This window comes from Mobula birostris, chromosome 23 (assembly GCF_030028105.1).
Source record: "Mobula birostris isolate sMobBir1 chromosome 23, sMobBir1.hap1, whole genome shotgun sequence".
In the NCBI taxonomy this organism is placed as follows: Eukaryota; Metazoa; Chordata; class Chondrichthyes; order Myliobatiformes; family Myliobatidae; genus Mobula; species Mobula birostris.
In genome coordinates this window covers 15,179,777-15,197,125 of record NC_092392.1, presented here as the reverse complement: position 1 = coordinate 15,197,125, position 17,349 = coordinate 15,179,777, and the positions used below count along the sequence as shown (strand labels likewise).

Below are 17,349 nucleotides of genomic sequence, written 5' to 3'. Positions count from 1 at the left end.
CAGGCTACTGGAGTGTAAATGGAATTGAGGGAATATGGGTCTCTTTGCAATGGTCTTTTTCCCATGCCTGTACAGCATGGAAATAAGTATAAAACAAATGTTGTTTCAGGTGTTCTATCATTCCTGAAATTGATCTGAAATGAGATTAGGTTCACTACAGGTGCTTATAAAGGTACACATTTGCTCCTGAAATTATGCAGTTTTGAGTAGAGATTTATTCAGAGTACATACAGCTTAACAAACAGCTGTTTTTCTGTGGCTGTTAATGATAGCAAAATTGTCTGTTTGGGATCATTGTAATGCATATTTCCTACAATTTAGTGAGGTAATGCACTTAAGGAAGTTAAATTCTTATGGAACATATAGAGTAAACGGCAGAGGTCTTGGGGTACAAGTTCATGGCTTGCCGAAAATGGCAACGCAGGTGGATAGGAGAGTGAAAAAGGCATCTGCTATGCTTGCATTCATATAAGAGCATGGTAGTTGTGAATTGAAGATGCAGTTGTACAAAACATTGGTCAGACCACATATGAAGTTCTGGTTGCTATGCTACAGGAAGGATGTGATAACAGTAGAGAGTAAGCAGAATTCACCAACAACCTTGGAATGGAGGGTTGTTATCATAAGCAGAGATTGGATAGGTTGGATTTATTCTCACTGCTAGAAAGGAAGCAGAGGGGTGGCTTTATTATAGAGGTTTTAAAATTATAAGGGGCATAGGTAAGATAGATAATCAGTCTTTTTTTTTCCAAGAAAAGGTGTATAGAACTAGAAGACAGAGGTTTAAGCTTAGAAGGGAGAAATTCTGAGATGTAGATGAAATTTTTCACTGAGACTATGGTGGTTATCTGGAAGGTGCTGTATGAGGATGTAGTAGAGGCAGATACAATTACAACATTTAAAATACATTTGGACAGCACAGATATGGAGGGATGAGGGCCTATTGTGGGCAAATGGTAGTCATTAATAATTTAGCTCACCTCCTCTAGCTTCTTCAGGAAAATTATCTGAGAACAATTAAAATTCATACAAATTTAAATACGTATGATGAGTTAAGCAGAGATTCCACTAAAAACTTATGGTATGCTTCATGGATATCAAATAACTTAGAAATGATTTATAGAACATAGAACATAGAATAGTACAGCACAGTACAGGCCCTTCGGCCCACAATGTTGTGCCGACCCTCAAACCCTGCCTTCCATATAAGCCCCCACCTTAGATTCCTCCATATACCTGTCTAGTAGTCTCTTAAACTTCACTAGTGTATCTGCCTCCACCACTGACTCAAGCAGTGCATTCCACGCAGCAACCACTCTCTGAGTAAAAAACCTTCCTTTAATATCCCCCTTGAACTTCCCACCCCTTACCTTAAAGCCATGTCCTCTTGTATTGAGCAGTGGTGCCCTGGGGAAGAGGCGCTGGCTATCCACTCTATCTATTCCTCTTATTATCTTGTACACCTCTATCATGTCTCCTCTCATCCTCCTTCTCTCCAAAGAGTAAATCCCTAGCTCCCTTAATCTCTGATCATAATGCATACTTTCTAAACCAGGCAGCATCCTGGTAAATCTCCTCTGTATCCTTTCCAATGCTTCCACATCCTTCCTATAGTGAGGTGACCAGAACTGGACACAATACTCCAAGTGTGGCCTAACCAGAGTTTTATAGAGCTGCATCATTACATCGTGACTCTTAAACTCTATCCCTCGACTTGACTTATGAAAGCTAACACCCCATAAGCTTTCTTAACTACCCTATCCACCTGTGAGGCAACTTTCAGGGATCTGTGGACATGTACCCCGAGATCCCTCTGCTCCTCCACACTACCAAGTATCCTGCCATTTACTTTGTACTCTGCCTTGGAGTTTGTCCTTCCAAAGTGTACCACCTCACACTTCTCTGGGTTGAACTCCATCTGCTACTTCTCAGCCCACTTCTGCATCCTATCAATGTCTCTCTGCAATCTTTGACAATCCTCTACACTATCTACAACACCACCAACCTTTGTGTCATCTGCAAACTTGCTAACCCACCCTTCTACCCCCACATCCAGGTCGTTAATAAAAATCACGAAAAATAGAGGTCCCAGAACAGATCCTTGTGGGACGCCACTAGTCACAATCCTCCAATCGGAATGTACTCCCTCCACCACCACCCTCTGCCTTCTGCAGGCAAGCCAATTCTGAATCCACATGGCCAAACTTCCCTGGATCCCATGCCTTCTAACTTTCTGAATAAGCCTACCATGTGGAACGTACAAGTGGAGCAGACAATTTTTTCAGCGTGCCAGTCTTTAGAGTGATTTTGGCTCATCAGGCTTAGGCGAGATCAGGCTTGGGAGACTGTCTTGTAAGTTACTCTCTCTCTGTTCTTATTTGTTCATTCCTCATCAATTAGTGCATAATATAGTGAGAAGGGCTCCAGGGGCAGTGTTTTGTACTGTGGGATATAAGAAGTGTGGGAGACCTCCAGCTTCCAGATAAACAACTCTGCACCGGGTACACCAAACTGCAGCTCCTGTGGGAATATATAAGGGAACTGGACCTGCAGCTTGATGACCTTCAACTCATACGAGAAAATGAGGAGTTACAGGGAGGTAGTGACCCCTAGGTTCCAGGAGACAGGTAAATGGTTTACTGTTAGGAGAAGGTGGGGAAACACACAGCCTTTGCAGAATGCACCTGTGGTCGTTCCCCTCAATAATAAGTATATAACTTTAGATACTATTGAGGGGAATGACCTACTAGGGCAGAGCCACAGTGACCTGATCTCTGGCACTGAGTCTGGTGTTGTGGCTCAGAAGAGCAGATAGGTAAAGAGGACTGCAGTGTTGATAGGAGATTCCTTAGTCAGAGGAAAAGAGACAAGGTCCTATGGGTGTGATAGAGACACCTGGATGATATGTTGCCTCCCTGGTGCCTGGATCAGGATGTCTTGGATGGTGTCCATGGCACTCTCAAGGGCGAGGGTGAACAGACAGAAGTCTTGGTGCATATTGGCACCAAGGATACACAGTGTATAGGAAAGATAGGAAGGTAGGTAAAGGGGGTAGTGTGGCCCTGATGGTAAGCAACGATATCAAATCACTAGAAAGAAGGGCCATAGGATCAGAAGAGGTAGGGTCCTTATAGGTCGAGTTAAGAAATGGCAAGGGTAAAAAGACACTATTAGCAGTTATATACAGCCCTCCAAACAGCAGCCAGGATGTGGACTACAAGTTACAGCTGGAAATAGAAAAAACATGTCAGAAGGAAAATGTCAAGGTAATTATGGGGGATTTTAAATTGAAAGTGGATTGAGAAAGTCAGGAAGGTACTGGATCTCAGGAGGGGGAGTTTGTAGAATGCTTACAGGATGGCTTTTTGGAGCAGCTTGTCCATAAGCCCACCAGGGGATCGACTGTTTTGGATTGGGTGCTGTGTAATGAACCTGAGGCGATTAGGGAGCTAGAGGTAGTGGAACCCCTTGGAAGTAGTGATCATGTGCATTGATATTTCGGTGGAACAAAGGAAATTACAGTGGTATGAGAGAAGAACTGACCCAATTAGATTGGAAAAGTAAGCTAGATGGAGGGACAGTAGAGCAGAATTGGATACAATTCGTACAAGAAATAAGGAAGTGCAGGAAAGATATATTCCAAGAAAAAAGAAAATCATGAATGGAAAAATGGCACAAATGTGGCTAACGAGAGAGGTTAAGGCTAAAATAAAAGCAAAAGAGACGGCGTACAAGAAAGCAAAAATTAGTGGGAAAACTGAGGACCGGATGACTTTTAAAAACTTACAGAAGGAAACTAAGAAAGTCATTAGGAAAGAAAAGATGAATTATGAAAGGAAGTTGGCAATTAACATAAAAAAGGATACTGAGTTTTTTTAAATATATGAAGAGTAGAAGAGTGACACGGGTAGATATAGGACCGATTGAAAATGATGCTGGAGAAATTATAATGGGTAACAAAGAGATGGCAGAGGTACTAAATGAATATTTTGCATCAGTCTTCACAGTGGAAGACATTAGCAACATACCTGATAGCAACATACAGTCAAGATTACTAGAGAGAAAGTGCTTGGGAAGCTAAATGGACAAAGAATAGATAAGTGTCCTGGACCGGATGAGGTGTACCCACGGGTTCTGAGGCAGGTGGCTTTGGAGATTGTGGAGGCATTGGAAATGATCTTCCAGGAATCAATAGTCTCTGGCATGGTTCCGGAGGACTGGAAGGTCGCAAGTGTAGTTCCGCTGTTTAAGAAAGGAGGGAGGCAGCAAAAAGAAAATTACAGACTTACTAGTCTGACATCGGTAGTTGGAAAGTTATTGGAGTCGACCCTCAAGGACGAGGTTATGAAATACCTCGAGGTGTATGACAAGATAGGCCCAAGCCATCATGGTTTCATGAAGGGAGGATCCTGTCTCACCAAACTATTGGAATTTTTTGAGGTAATCTCAAATAAGATTGATAAGGAAGAGGCTGTGGATGTTGTGTATTTAGATTTTCAAAAGGCCTTTGATAAGGTGCTGCATAAGAGGCTGCTTAATAAGATGAGCGCCCATGGAATTACAAGAAAGATATTGGAATGGGTGGAGCATTGGCAGATAGGCAGAAAGCAAAGGGTGGGAATAAAGGGATCCTATTCTGATTGGTTGCCAGTTACTAGTGGTGTTCCGCAGGGGTCGGTGTTGGGGCCGCTTCTTTTTACAATGTATATCGATGATTTAGATTATGGATTAAATGGTTTTGTAGCTAAGTTTGCGGATGACACCAAGATAGGTGGAGGAGCAGGAAATGTTGAAGAAACGGAAAGGTTGCAGAGAGACTTGGTCAGTTCAGGAGAGTGGGTAAAGAAATGGCAGATGAGATACAATGTTCAGAAATGTACAGTTGTACATTTTGGAAGAAGAAATAATCAGGCAGATTATTATTTAGATGGGGAGAAAATTCAAAAATCGAAAGTGCAAAGGGACTTGGGGGTCCTCGTGCAGGATACCCTAAAGGTTAACCACCAGGTTGGATCCGCAGTAAGGAATGCAAACGCTATGTTGGCATTCATTTCAAGAGGAATAGTGTATAAGAGTAAGGAGGTGTTGATGAGGCTCTGTGGGGCACTGGTGAGACCTCATTTGGAATACTGTGTACAGTTTTGGACCCCCTATCTTAGAAGGGATATTCTGATGTTGGAGAAAGTTCAGGGAAGATTTACGAGAATGATTCCTGGAATGCAGGGGCTAACATATGAGGAGAATTTGTCAGCTCTTGGACTGTATTCATTAGAGTATAGAAGAATGAGAGGGGATCTCATAGAAACATTTTGAATGTTGAAAGGGCTGGACAGAGTAGATGCAGAAAGGCTGTTTCCCTTGGTGGATGAGTCCAGGACAAGAGTCTTAGAATTAGAGGGTAACAGAGATGAGGAGAAATTTTTTTAGCCAGAGGGTCGTGAATTTATGGAATTCATTGCCACATACAGCTGTGGAGGCCCGATCATTGAGAGTGTTTAAGGAGGACATTGATACGTATCTAATTAGTCAGGGTATCGAGCGATTTGGGGAAAAAGTCAGAAATTGGAACTAATTGGAGAATAGTTTAGCTCATGTTGGAGTGGTGGAGCAGACTCAATGGGATGAATGGCCTACTTCTGCTCCTTTGTCTTGTGATCAATAACATAGGTTGACAAGGTGAGGACGCCCTGAAGAGAGATATTAGGGAGCTAGGTAGAAAGCTGAGAACCAGGAACTCAGGGAAGTAATCTCTGGATTGCTGCCTGTGCCACGTGTCAGTGAGGGAAAGAATAGGATGATTTGGCAGATGAATGCATGGCTGAGGAATTGGTGCAGGGGCAAGGGTTCAGATTTATGGATCATTGGGATCTCTTCTGGGGAAGAATGTTAAGGATGCGGTTTTGGGGTACTTAGAGGCACATGATAAAATAGGCCATAGTCAGCATGGTTTCCTCAAGGGAAAATCTTGCCTGACAAATCTGTTGGAATTTTTTGAAGAAATAACAAGCAGGATAGACAAAGGAGAATTGGTTGATGTTGCAAACTTGGATTTTAAGAAGGCCTTTGACAAGGTGCCACACATGAGGCTGCTTAACAAGCTAAGAGCCCGTGGTATTACAGAAAAGATTCTAGCATGGATAAAGCAGTAGCTGATTGGCAGGTGGCAAAGAGTGGGAATAAAGGGAGCCATTTCTGTTTGGTTGCTGGTGACTAGTGGTGTTCTGTGGTCTATGTTGGTTCTGATTCTTTTTATGTTACATGTCAATGATTTGGATGATGGGACTTGATGGCTATGTTGCAAAGTTTGCAGATGATACGAAGATAGGTGGAGGGGCAGGTAGTTTTGAGGAAATAGGGAGGCTACAGAAGGACTTAGACAGTTTAGAAGAATGGGCAAGGAAGTGGCAGATGATATACACCGTCAGGAAATGTATGGTCATGCACTTCAGTAGAAGAAATGAAAGGGTTGACTATTTTCTAAATGGAGAGAACACACAAAAAAAACTGAGATGCAGGGAGACTTGGGAGTCCTCATACATGATTCTCTAAAAGTTAATTTGCAGGTTGGGTCTGTGGTGAGGAGGGGAAATGCAATGTTAACATTCATTTCAAGAGGACTAAAATATAAAAGCAAGGATGTAATGTTGAGACATTATAAAGCACTGGTGAGGCCTCACCCGTAGTGTTGTGAGCAGTTTTGGGCCCCTTATCTCAGAAAGGAGGTGCTGAAACTGGAGAAGGACTCAAAGGACGTTCACAAAAATAATTTCAGGATTGAAGAGCTTATCATATGAAAAGCATTTGATGGCTCTGTGCTTGTATTCCCTGGAATTCAGAAGAATGAGGGGTGACCTAATTGAAACCTATTGAATGGTGAAAGCAACACACACAAAATGCTGGAAGAACTCAGCAAGCCAGGCAGCATCAATGGAAAAAAGTACAGTCGACATTTCAGGCCAAGACCCTTTGGCAGAACTGGAGAAAAAAAAAGAAAAAAAAGAATGGTGAAAGGCCTTGATAGAGTGGATGTGGAAAGGATGTTTCCTATGGTGGAGTATCTAAGACCAGAGGACACAGCCTCAAAAAGAGGAGTGTCCCTTTATAACGGAGATAAGGAGGAATTTCTTTAGCCAGAGAGTGGTGAATCTGTGGAATTTGCTGCCACAGGCAGCTGCGGAGGCCAAGTCTTTATCTATATTTAGGGCAGAGATTGATAGGGTCTTGATAGGTCATGGCATGGGCATTATGGAGAGGGGGGTGGGAGGGGGGACAGGAGATTGAGAAGGAAAATCGATCAGCCAAGATGAAATGGCGGAGTAGAGTCCATGGGCCAAATGGCTTATCTTATGTAGCACAATATTTTTGTGTGAAAAGTGAAGGAGTTTAATGTAAAAGAAATCTGATTACAATTTCCTGCACACTCTTGTAGAACACCAGTTTGGTTCTGGATCCTACATGCACCTACATCCTACTTCCTATGTGCTTGTGCATGAAGGGATTTAGACGTATGAGTGGTGCCAAGCATTATACAAGCTATATTTTAATGTCACATAGACAAATATATTGGCATATGCATAGCGCATACAAATAGTACAAGAAGTACTTGTGCAGGGGCAGGACCTCACAAGACAGGTGAGCATTATTTCTGTGCAGCTTGAAGGAGACCAGCTTCTAAATCCATGTACTTAGAATCAGATATGTGAATTCTCCTATAGTTACGACCCCTTAAGAATTTTTCTTGCGCCCATTTCCATCCCTTCACCCACCCTAGGTCACCTTTGTGCCTCCCGTTATCAGTACCAGCTGGCGCGTATTCAAATATAGGATATAGTTCCCTGGTCTAGAGGGGGGAGTGCCAATATAGTTGTTGATTTATTATCACTCATTTTAAGCTAAAGCACAAAAAATATAATTTTATCCCTTTTTCTCTGTTGAAAATCGAAATACTTTGCATGTTATGTAATCTGTAAATCTGAAGTATTTTTAACTTTAGTGCTCTTCTACATATATAGCATCACATGTGACCATGTACTTTTTCTCCTCTTACAGACTGCCTTGCAAAGAAAAACGTGTTTAAATCAGTCCAAAGTCAAAAACACTTAAGGCTATCTTGGCTCTCAAATTTCACTAGATTCCTCTGTCCTATCAAGTCATCACTTGGTTACAGGGACCATCTGGATGTCAGGATGCAAGTGGTTAGGATTATTATGTTACTCCTTCTTTGTAGAGCAGCTGAGTTCATGAAAAGAAGAAATGGCAGCCAAAGAAACAGAGTGAAGAACTGTGGTGAAAATTGCCTCAGAGACAGATCCAGTCATGTCAAAAGATATGCTCAGTTCCTCAGAACCAAATGTAGTGCAAGTCTGTATGAGAATGAGAAACTTTTAAATTGTCAAGATAAGCAGCTCATTATAGTTCCTCGTAATTTGCCAGTGGATATTGTCCATTTACAGTTAGCAGGAAATAAAATTGAAATGTTAAAGAACTTTACATTTTCGACATTAAAAAAATTGAAGAGCCTTGACTTGCAACGGAATGCCATAACAAATGTTGAAGCAGATGCTTTTGATGGCTTGGATGAACTAGAAACACTATTGCTACAGCACAATGAATTACAATTTATCGCAGAGGACATCTTTATTCCTATCCCTAAACTAGAATACCTGCGTGTCTACGGCAACCCTTGGGATTGCAGCTGTGAACTAGAACAAGTAATTAGGAAGTTACAGATACCTGGCCAACGAAATCTAGGCAACCTGGCCAAATGTAAAAGTCCAAAAGAATTAGCTGGTTATAAACTGAAGACTGTCAATGCGAGCTTGCTCTGTTCGAAAGATCAGTTTCCTGCAGCAATACTTACTCCTCCTGATTCCACAGAATGCAACATTTACCTTTTTCCAAAGTCAAGAATAGACTGTCAAAATAAAGGTTAGTATGACTTCCTAATTATAAATAGTTTTACTTTGAACTGTCAGCCCTTTAGTTATCACTCAGTAATAGACTTACAAAGCAATGCAAGTCTTTGCTGCCTTCCATCAGTCTAACCATAATGATATATAGAGCTTACACTTTTGGAATTGTCCCAAAACCATGTTTATTCTTTCGTTTCAAGAATTCTTCCAAAAGATATCTATCAACCGCAAGTTTATAAACTGGATAATCTTGTAATTTAGTTAAGTTTTTCACCTAATCAGTTCTGCATTGACTTTTATAAATAAGTGTTTCCAAAGTACATCTTTACAAATTAATGAAAGTTATGCAAACAAATTCAAATAATGATCTGTAAAGATTATGATGACAGATTTAAAAAGGCACATTTTCTGATTGAATTATTTAACACAAGTTCTTTTTGCAAACTTCACATATGACATCACAAACAAGAGAAGATCTGCAGATGCTGGAAATCCAAGCAACACGCAAAATGCTGGAGGAACTCAGCAGGCCAGGCAGCATCTATGGAAAAGAGTACAGTCAACACCTTGGCCTGAAGTGTCGACTGCACTCTTTTCCGTAGATGCTGCCTGGCCTGCTGAGTTCCTTCAGCATTTTGTGTGTTTTGCATATGACATTGGTCCAAATGGTTTACACTTAACTATATGGTTTTTATTGCAATGGAATTGGCACTAATTAGAAAACTGAAACTACTCTGCCTTCTAGGGTAGCTGGATTGCTAGTGAACTGAGTAAACAACCGAATATATCCTTAACTAATCTGATTGAAGAATTCTTAATGAGACACACAGAATCTATGGAAGCATGTACATGGTAGCATAATTAAATGATGCAAAATAGGAATTGAAATAAAGAGGGAAGGAAAGTTGGGATCAAGCGAATTCATGGAGACAGAACACAAATGTTATTATTTTTTAATTTTCAAAAATAATTGCAGTTGCAGATGACAATAAAATAGAGGGTTGTCAGTATATACAGAGGGATCTTGATTAGCTGACTAAGTGAGCCGAGAAATGCAAGTGGTTTAATTCGGATGAGTGTGAAATGTAGCATTTTGAGAAGAGGAATGAATGTAGGACTTCTACAGTACATTGTAGAGTCCTAGGGAGCACATTTGAACAGAGGGACATAGGAGTACAAGTTCATGGTTTCTTGAAAGTGGTGTCATAGTTAGAATTGGTAGTGAAAAAGGCTCTTGGCATTCAGTCAGGGCATTAAGTATAGAAGTTGGGATGTTAAGTAGCAGTTGTAAATGATGTTTGTGAGGTCACATTTGGAATATTGTGTTTCAGTTTTGGTCACCCTGCTATAAGAAATATGTCATTAAGCTGGAAAGAGTGAATAAGGATGTTGCTGGGATTCAAATGACTGAGTTATTGAGAAAGGTTGAGCAGATTGATATACAAAGATGCATACATCAGGATGCTCTTTATCAACTACAGCTCAGTATTCAATATGATCATTCCTCAAAACTAATCAATAAGCTTCAAGACTTTAACCTCAATACCTCCTTGTACAATTGGATCCTCAATTTCCTCACTTGTAGACCCCTGTCTGTTTGGATTGGCAACAACATCTTCTCCACAATCTCCATCAGCACAGGTGCACTACAGGGCTGTGTGCTTAGCTCCCCTGCTCTACTCGTCTGACACTTATGACTGAGTGGCTAAGCACAGCCCCGGTGCCATAATTACATTTCCTGATGCCAAATCAAAGATGGCGCTGAATCAGCATATAAAAGAGAGATTGAAAATCTGGTTGAATGGTGCCATAACAATAACTTCGCACTCAATGTCAGCAAGACCAAAGAGTTGATTATTGACTTTGAGAGGAAACCAGAGGTCCATGAGCCAGTCCTCATTGGAGGATGAGAGGGGGAAAGGGTTAGCAACTTTAAATTCCTAGTGTTATCAGCATATAAGTGCAATTACAAAAAAAGCACTGTAGCATCTCTACTTCCTTAGAAGTTTGCAAAGACTCAGCATGACATCTAATACTTTGACAAACTTCTACCGATGTGTGCTGGAGAATATATTGACTTTCATAGGAAGCACCAATGCATTTGAATGGAAAATCCTACAAAACATGGTGGATACAGCCCAGTCCATCACGAGTAAAGCCCTCCCCTCCACTGAGCACATCTACACAGAGCACTATTGCAGGAAAGCAGCATCCATCATCAGGGATCCCTGCCTCCCAGGTCATGCTCTCCTCTCGCTGCTGCCATCAGGAACAAGGTGCTGGAGCCTCAGGGCTCACACCACCAGGTTCAGGAACAATTATTACCCCAAAACTGTCAGGCTCTTGAACCAATGTGGATAACTTCATTCAACTTCAATTGCTCCATCACTGAACTGTTCCCACATTCAGTCTCCACTTTATTAGGTACCTCCTGTACCTAATAAGTGACAACTGAAAGCATGTTTGTGATCTTGTGCTATTGTAGCTCATCCAGTTCATGGTTCACTGTTTTGTGCATTCAGAGATGCTCTTCTGCACACCACTGTTGTAATGTGTGGTTATTTGAGGTATTATCGCCTTCATGTCAGTGTGAACCAGTCTGATCATTCTCCATTCTCTATTCTCAAATACACCCCATCTGGTACCAACAATCATTCTATGCTCAAAGTCACTTAGATCACATTTCTTCCCCATTCTGATGCTTGGTCTGACCAACAACTGAACCTCTTGACCATGTCTGCATGCTTTTATGCATCAGTTGACTCAAGATTTGCACTAATGAGGAGGTATACAGGTGTACCTAATAAAGTGGCCACTGCACATATAGACTAGCAAGGTTCCAGGAATGCCAAAGAAAACATTATTTTATTAATTGTACAGCAGACTGCCAATTTCCAGCTACATTTGAAAATAACAAGTTCCTTTGATATGTAGTAAGTAGCCATCATATAAGTGGCATATCTTTACAAATTTCAGATGCTAAACCTTTTCGCTGTTAGGAAAAGCAACAACTTTTTTTATGGCAAAATCCAAATTAAGCCAAAAAATAGGTAATTTCTTAACAGTATGTTATTTAACAGGTGTGTGGTAAAATTTCATTTTTATTGCTTTGACTAGATTTTTAATAGAAATATCTGATGGTGAACACCATGCAAATAGTTGAAACTTCCAGTTACACATGGTATTTCTCAGGCAAATTTCACCAATACATATAGCAAGTTGGCTGCAGATAATTTTATGTTGTGAATTCTTTTTTGCTTGAAAAATAATCTTTGATTCTTATAAACAAAATAAAATATTGTAGATGGTACACAATTTGTCTGCGGGCATCAATGGATAAACAGAATTTACATTTCAGGTAATTTATTCCAGAAGGAGCAATGGTTGGAATTCTTAAGACAGCAAACGCAAGGAAAGGGGAAGCTGGAGGAAAGAACAGAAGGGAAGGAATGTGGCAGGAATAAGATTAAATGATTTACTGGGTCAGGCAGAAGGTGATAATGGTAAAGGGTTTGAAGAAATGACAACAGCAGAATTGGTAGTCCCATTGCATTCCTTATTTGTGTTATCCCTAGAAGTGGCAAAAAAGTGCGAAGATAACAAAGGTGGAGAAAGTAGTTGTAATATCCAGAGTTTAGGTTTAGGATAAGAGATTTACAGGTGTCTATGGATTACTGGATGAAAAACCAATAATCCTGAAAGGTTGTTAAATTTAGGTCATCTTCTGCATAACATTTGTAATCAAACTACCACTGCCAACTCTGTATTTCTTGTTGCTGCTATGTTCACTGGGCTTAATCAATTTGCTCCTGGCTTTCTCCAGGCTACTGCATGGAACTTCAGTCTGCGATTAATTTATACATCATTCTGCTTTTTAATTTTGCACAGCAAATAGAGTGTTGCTGACTGGGAATTTGGCTTCTCTCAAGACTGAAAATTAGGAAGATTGATAATTCAATTAGGTCACTAAAAGAACAAACAATGGATTCCTGTAGGCAATTATATGAATAGTATGATAACTTTGATGGATAGTGGAAGTCTTGTAGAGGTTAGCACTTATTACATAATCCTGCATGACTCAGACATTAAAAGATGTTAGTTAATCATCATTCTTATAATGAGGATCATTTTAAGAGACTTGAGGTAAATAGCAAGGCTTTCATGTGAATATCAATGATACAATACACATTTGAGTCTGTTTTTAAAAGATGTGATTCCAACAGAGACCTCGCGGACATTAAAGTTCTGGATTAAGATTTTAGACCTGAACACTATTTTAACATATAGTTAGTGCCCTGTTCAACATCTATAGTCAGCCTCACCTAGACATCCCACCCTGCAAAAACTCATTTCAGGGAGGTAGCACCACCATTTCAGGGAGGTAGCACCCCTGCCCCCTGCAACCCCATATCCCTTCCCCACCCCCGGTCAACCTCCAAGGGTGTATGTAATACTTCGTTTAGTGATTTTTGTCTAATCTGTAAACCAAGTTGGGTATATGCAGCAAATGTGACATTAAAATATGTACTTATATTATCATGCTTATTCTATTACAACTTTAAGCAAGTCTACAGGGAGTTTGGCCTCATCACGTAGGACATCAATGGCGTAGCTCCTTGGCAACTAGCCAGCTAGTTTAAATCAGGGGTCCCCAACCTTTTTTGCACCGCAGACCGGTTTAATATTGACAATATTCTTGTGGACCAGGCGACTGGCGAGGGGGGTGGGGTGTTAAACGTGACCAGAATATAGGTGATAAGTCAACTATAAGTCACTTGTAAGTGGCTAATACACTCAATTTCATTTCTAAAGGGGTTTATCTAACGAATTTAATATTATACACACAGCGCATATTTTCCTCGCATGAATGTAGTGATACGTCAATTATAACAGTGGTCCCAAACCTCCAGGCCGCAAAGAGTGCAGCAGTACAGCGGTAGTCGGAACACACTCAGCACATCTTTAAGAAAAAAGCCAAAATAAACAAGCTAATTGATTAGGTGCTGCCCAGCACGTAAATGTCGGCCCAGATCAGAGACGACGCAATCGGCAATGTACGGGAAAGATGTCAATAAGATTGAAAGAATGCAAAGAAAATTTACAAGGATTTTGCTAGGACTTGAGGAACTGAGTTGCAGGGATAGTTTTGGACCTTATTCCTAGCGAGTAGGAGAATGAAAGGAGATTTGATAGAAGTATTCAAAATTACAAGAGGTATAGATAGGGTAATTGCAAGCAGGCTTTCTCCATTGAAGTTGAGTAAAAGGTGAAATGTTTAAGGGGAACTTGAGGAGGAATTTCTTCACTCAGAGTGGTGAAAGTGTGGTAGATGTGGGTTCCAGATTTCTCCATTTAAGAGAAATTTAGATAGGTGCATGGAAGGCTATGGTCTGGGTGCAGGTCAATGGGACTCGGCAGACTGACAGTTCACCATGGACTAGCTGGGCCAAGGGGCTTGATTCTGTGCTGCAACGTTCTATGACTCTATGAAATAGGTGAATTAATATGAAAGGGGAAGCATGAGTGGGAGGGGGATGACTTGCCAGAGTGATTGCAACTACAACAATGTGTAAGAAACTGTACATTCCCAGATCAAAGCAACTTGCTTGAATAGCATTCTGACCACTATGCACATTCATTCCCACCATCGCTAGCATTTCACGACTGTTGGGATCTACAAGAAGTACTGTAAAAATTATCAGGGCTTCTTTGCAAGGTCTTCACCACTTAACCTCTATCACTGATTCAGCTGGATTATGGGAACAGCACTACCTTAAAGTTGCTCTTTAACTCATACATTTAGTGAATATATTGGTATTTCTGTAGTGTTAGGTTAGAATACTGGAGCTCCTTGTCTAGAGACTAAGGGAGTACCTCCATAACATGTAAAAGTTCAAGGAGGGTAATTAGGGGTGGGCATTAAAATGATCTTGTCAGCATGCCTATTATTACAAGAAAATAGGAAAAACTTGTTACTTATCAAAATATAGTAAATTATCTTTTTTTAACAGAATTTGCACAGAGCCAAGTAAAATGTGACATATATAAAATATTCATAATTCAAAAAATGTTATTAGAAGGTTTTACAATAAAGTGAAAAGGCTATATCTAGTTAAACCTTTTCAAATAGATTTCATTTTGTTTACTATCTGATGGGATAACTTATAAATATCTTATATATGCCAACGAAGGGAATACTCTTTTGATAATGTTTTTTTTTTCCCTTTACTGGGAAGTCTAGATTTAAGGTACATAATCTTTCTAAAGACATGATTTTAAAGACTGTTATGAAGATAATTTCTTCTTTAGAGATTGTGAATCTTTGGAATTTTCTATCAAAAAGGGTTCTGAATACTCAAGCATTGAATATACTCAAGAAACACAGATGGATTTTTGTAAATGAAAGGAGTCAAGGAATACGGGTTTAACACTAGAAAGTGAGCATGATCCAGTATTTTAATGAAATTGCTTTGGCAGATTGGATAAAGAAAATCCTAGTGTACTCTATAAATATCGTAAAAGGTTAACTGGGGAGAGACTAGGTCCCATAAGGATCTATGGAGAAATTTTCTGCTTGGAGTCTCAGGAGATGGGCGAGGTGTTAAATAAGTATTTCACATCTGAATGGAGAGGGTTTTAGAGGTGAAGGATTTAAGGAAAATTAATGGAATATAATCACATTAGAGAAGATGAGGTGTTGGCAGCTCTAAAGGATAGTAAAATGGATAAACCCCTGAACCATGATCAAGTGTACCCCAGGACACTGTGGGAAGCTAGTTAAGAAATTGCAGGGGCCCTGGCCGCAGAGATATTTCCATCATATTTAGCCATGGGTAAGGTACAGCAAGACTGGAGGATGGCCAATGTTGGGCCTTTTTTTAAGAAGAGGTGCAAGAACAAGCAAGGAAATTATAGATATCAGTGGTGGGAAAGTTATTGGAGGGGATTCTGAGAGCCAGAACCTATTGACATTTGGAAAGGCAAGAACTGGTTAGGAATGGACGGCACCACTGTCTAAATGAACATCCCTCTATTCTGAGGCTGTACCATCTCGTCCTAGACTCCCCCACTAAAGTAAATATCCTCACCACATCCATTCTATCAAAACCTTTCAATATTCAATAGATTTCAATGAGATTCCTTCTCATTGTAAACTCCAGTACATACAGGTCCAGATCCTCATACATTAGCCCTTTCATTCCCAGAATAATTCTCGTAAACCTCCTCATGACCCTCTCCAATGCCAGACATCTTTCCTTAGATAAGGGGCTCAAAACTGCTCACAATGCTTGCGTGGTCTGACAAATGCCTTATCAATGTAACCCTCAGGCTTGCCCAGCTCATGTCCGTCTAGGGGAAAACAGCCTTTGGCCCCGCCAAACTGAGAAATCACATTTGTGTGGATGCTGTATAATGTACCGCCCAGTTACAAACCCACAACACAAAATATCAGACAGTACACCACATGCAATTAAATGATTGAACTTTAGGAATCTTAATCTGAATATAGGGTTAGTAATGAAAATAAAAAAGGGCCCAATTCAAGGAAAAGTCAAAAGTGCACATTGGAGCTCACTCAGTCGTCATTCTTTTACCATCGATCTCCTCCGAGCGTCGCCGACCTTCGAACCCTCAGATCCCAGTCCACTCCGTCCAGGGGTCTACCAGCTCTCTCCACACATGTCTTCCCTCTTCATCTCTCCTCAATAAAAGACCGCAAAAAAACATCCTTCCAGATTCACAAGACAGAGCAACAATCTCTGATTGGCTAACATGCATAACCACAGTCCTGTTATCTCCAGCCATAACCTAAACATTGCTGCTACAGAGAAACCATTACCTCAGCAGTGAACATTACAGAGAAGCCATTACATTAGCCTTAGCAGTGAAACATTACAAAGAAGGCATTACAGCGCGTTACACCAAGCCTCAGCATTACATCCTTGCTCTTATATTCTAGTCCTCTCGAAATGCATGCTAACATTGTATTTGCCTTACCACCGACTCAACCTGCAAGTTAATCTTTAAGAATCCCACACAAGGACCCCCAAATCCCTTTGCATCTCTGATTTTTGAATTTTGTCACCATTTAGAAAATAATCTGCACTTTTATTCCTTCTGCCAAAGTGCATGACCATACACTTCATTTGCCAATTCTTCGCCCATTCTCCCAAAATGTCCATCCTTTTGCAGACTCCCTCCTTACTTAACACTACCTGCCCGCACGTATTTTCATATCGTCTGCAAACTTGGCCACAAGGCCATCAATTCCATCGTCCAAATAATTAACAAACTGTATAACGTGAAAGAAGCAGTCCCAACACTGACCCTTGCGGAACACCACTAGTCACCAGCAGCCAACAAGAAAAGGCTCTCTTTATTTCCACTCTTCCTCCTGCCAATCAGCTAATGCTCTTTCCATGCTAATAATTTGACT

The 17,349-nt window shown here is 40.5% G+C and overlaps 2 protein-coding genes across 3 annotated transcripts in view; one reads left to right on the top strand and one right to left on the bottom strand.

The window, feature by feature from the left end:
• The window catches only part of fbxl13 (F-box and leucine-rich repeat protein 13), a 165,365-nt gene that overhangs the window by 77,186 nt on the left and 70,830 nt on the right, over positions 1-17,349 (bottom strand).
• The window catches only part of lrrc17 (leucine rich repeat containing 17), an 83,283-nt gene that overhangs the window by 58,898 nt on the left and 7,036 nt on the right, over positions 1-17,349 (top strand). For both annotated transcript variants that reach the window (XM_072241189.1, XM_072241188.1), the window contains exon 2: positions 8,050-8,928. In XM_072241189.1, the coding sequence (XP_072097290.1) occupies positions 8,187-8,928 (742 nt within the window). In that variant the 5' untranslated portion in view covers positions 8,050-8,186. The remainder of the gene's footprint in view (positions 1-8,049; positions 8,929-17,349) is intronic.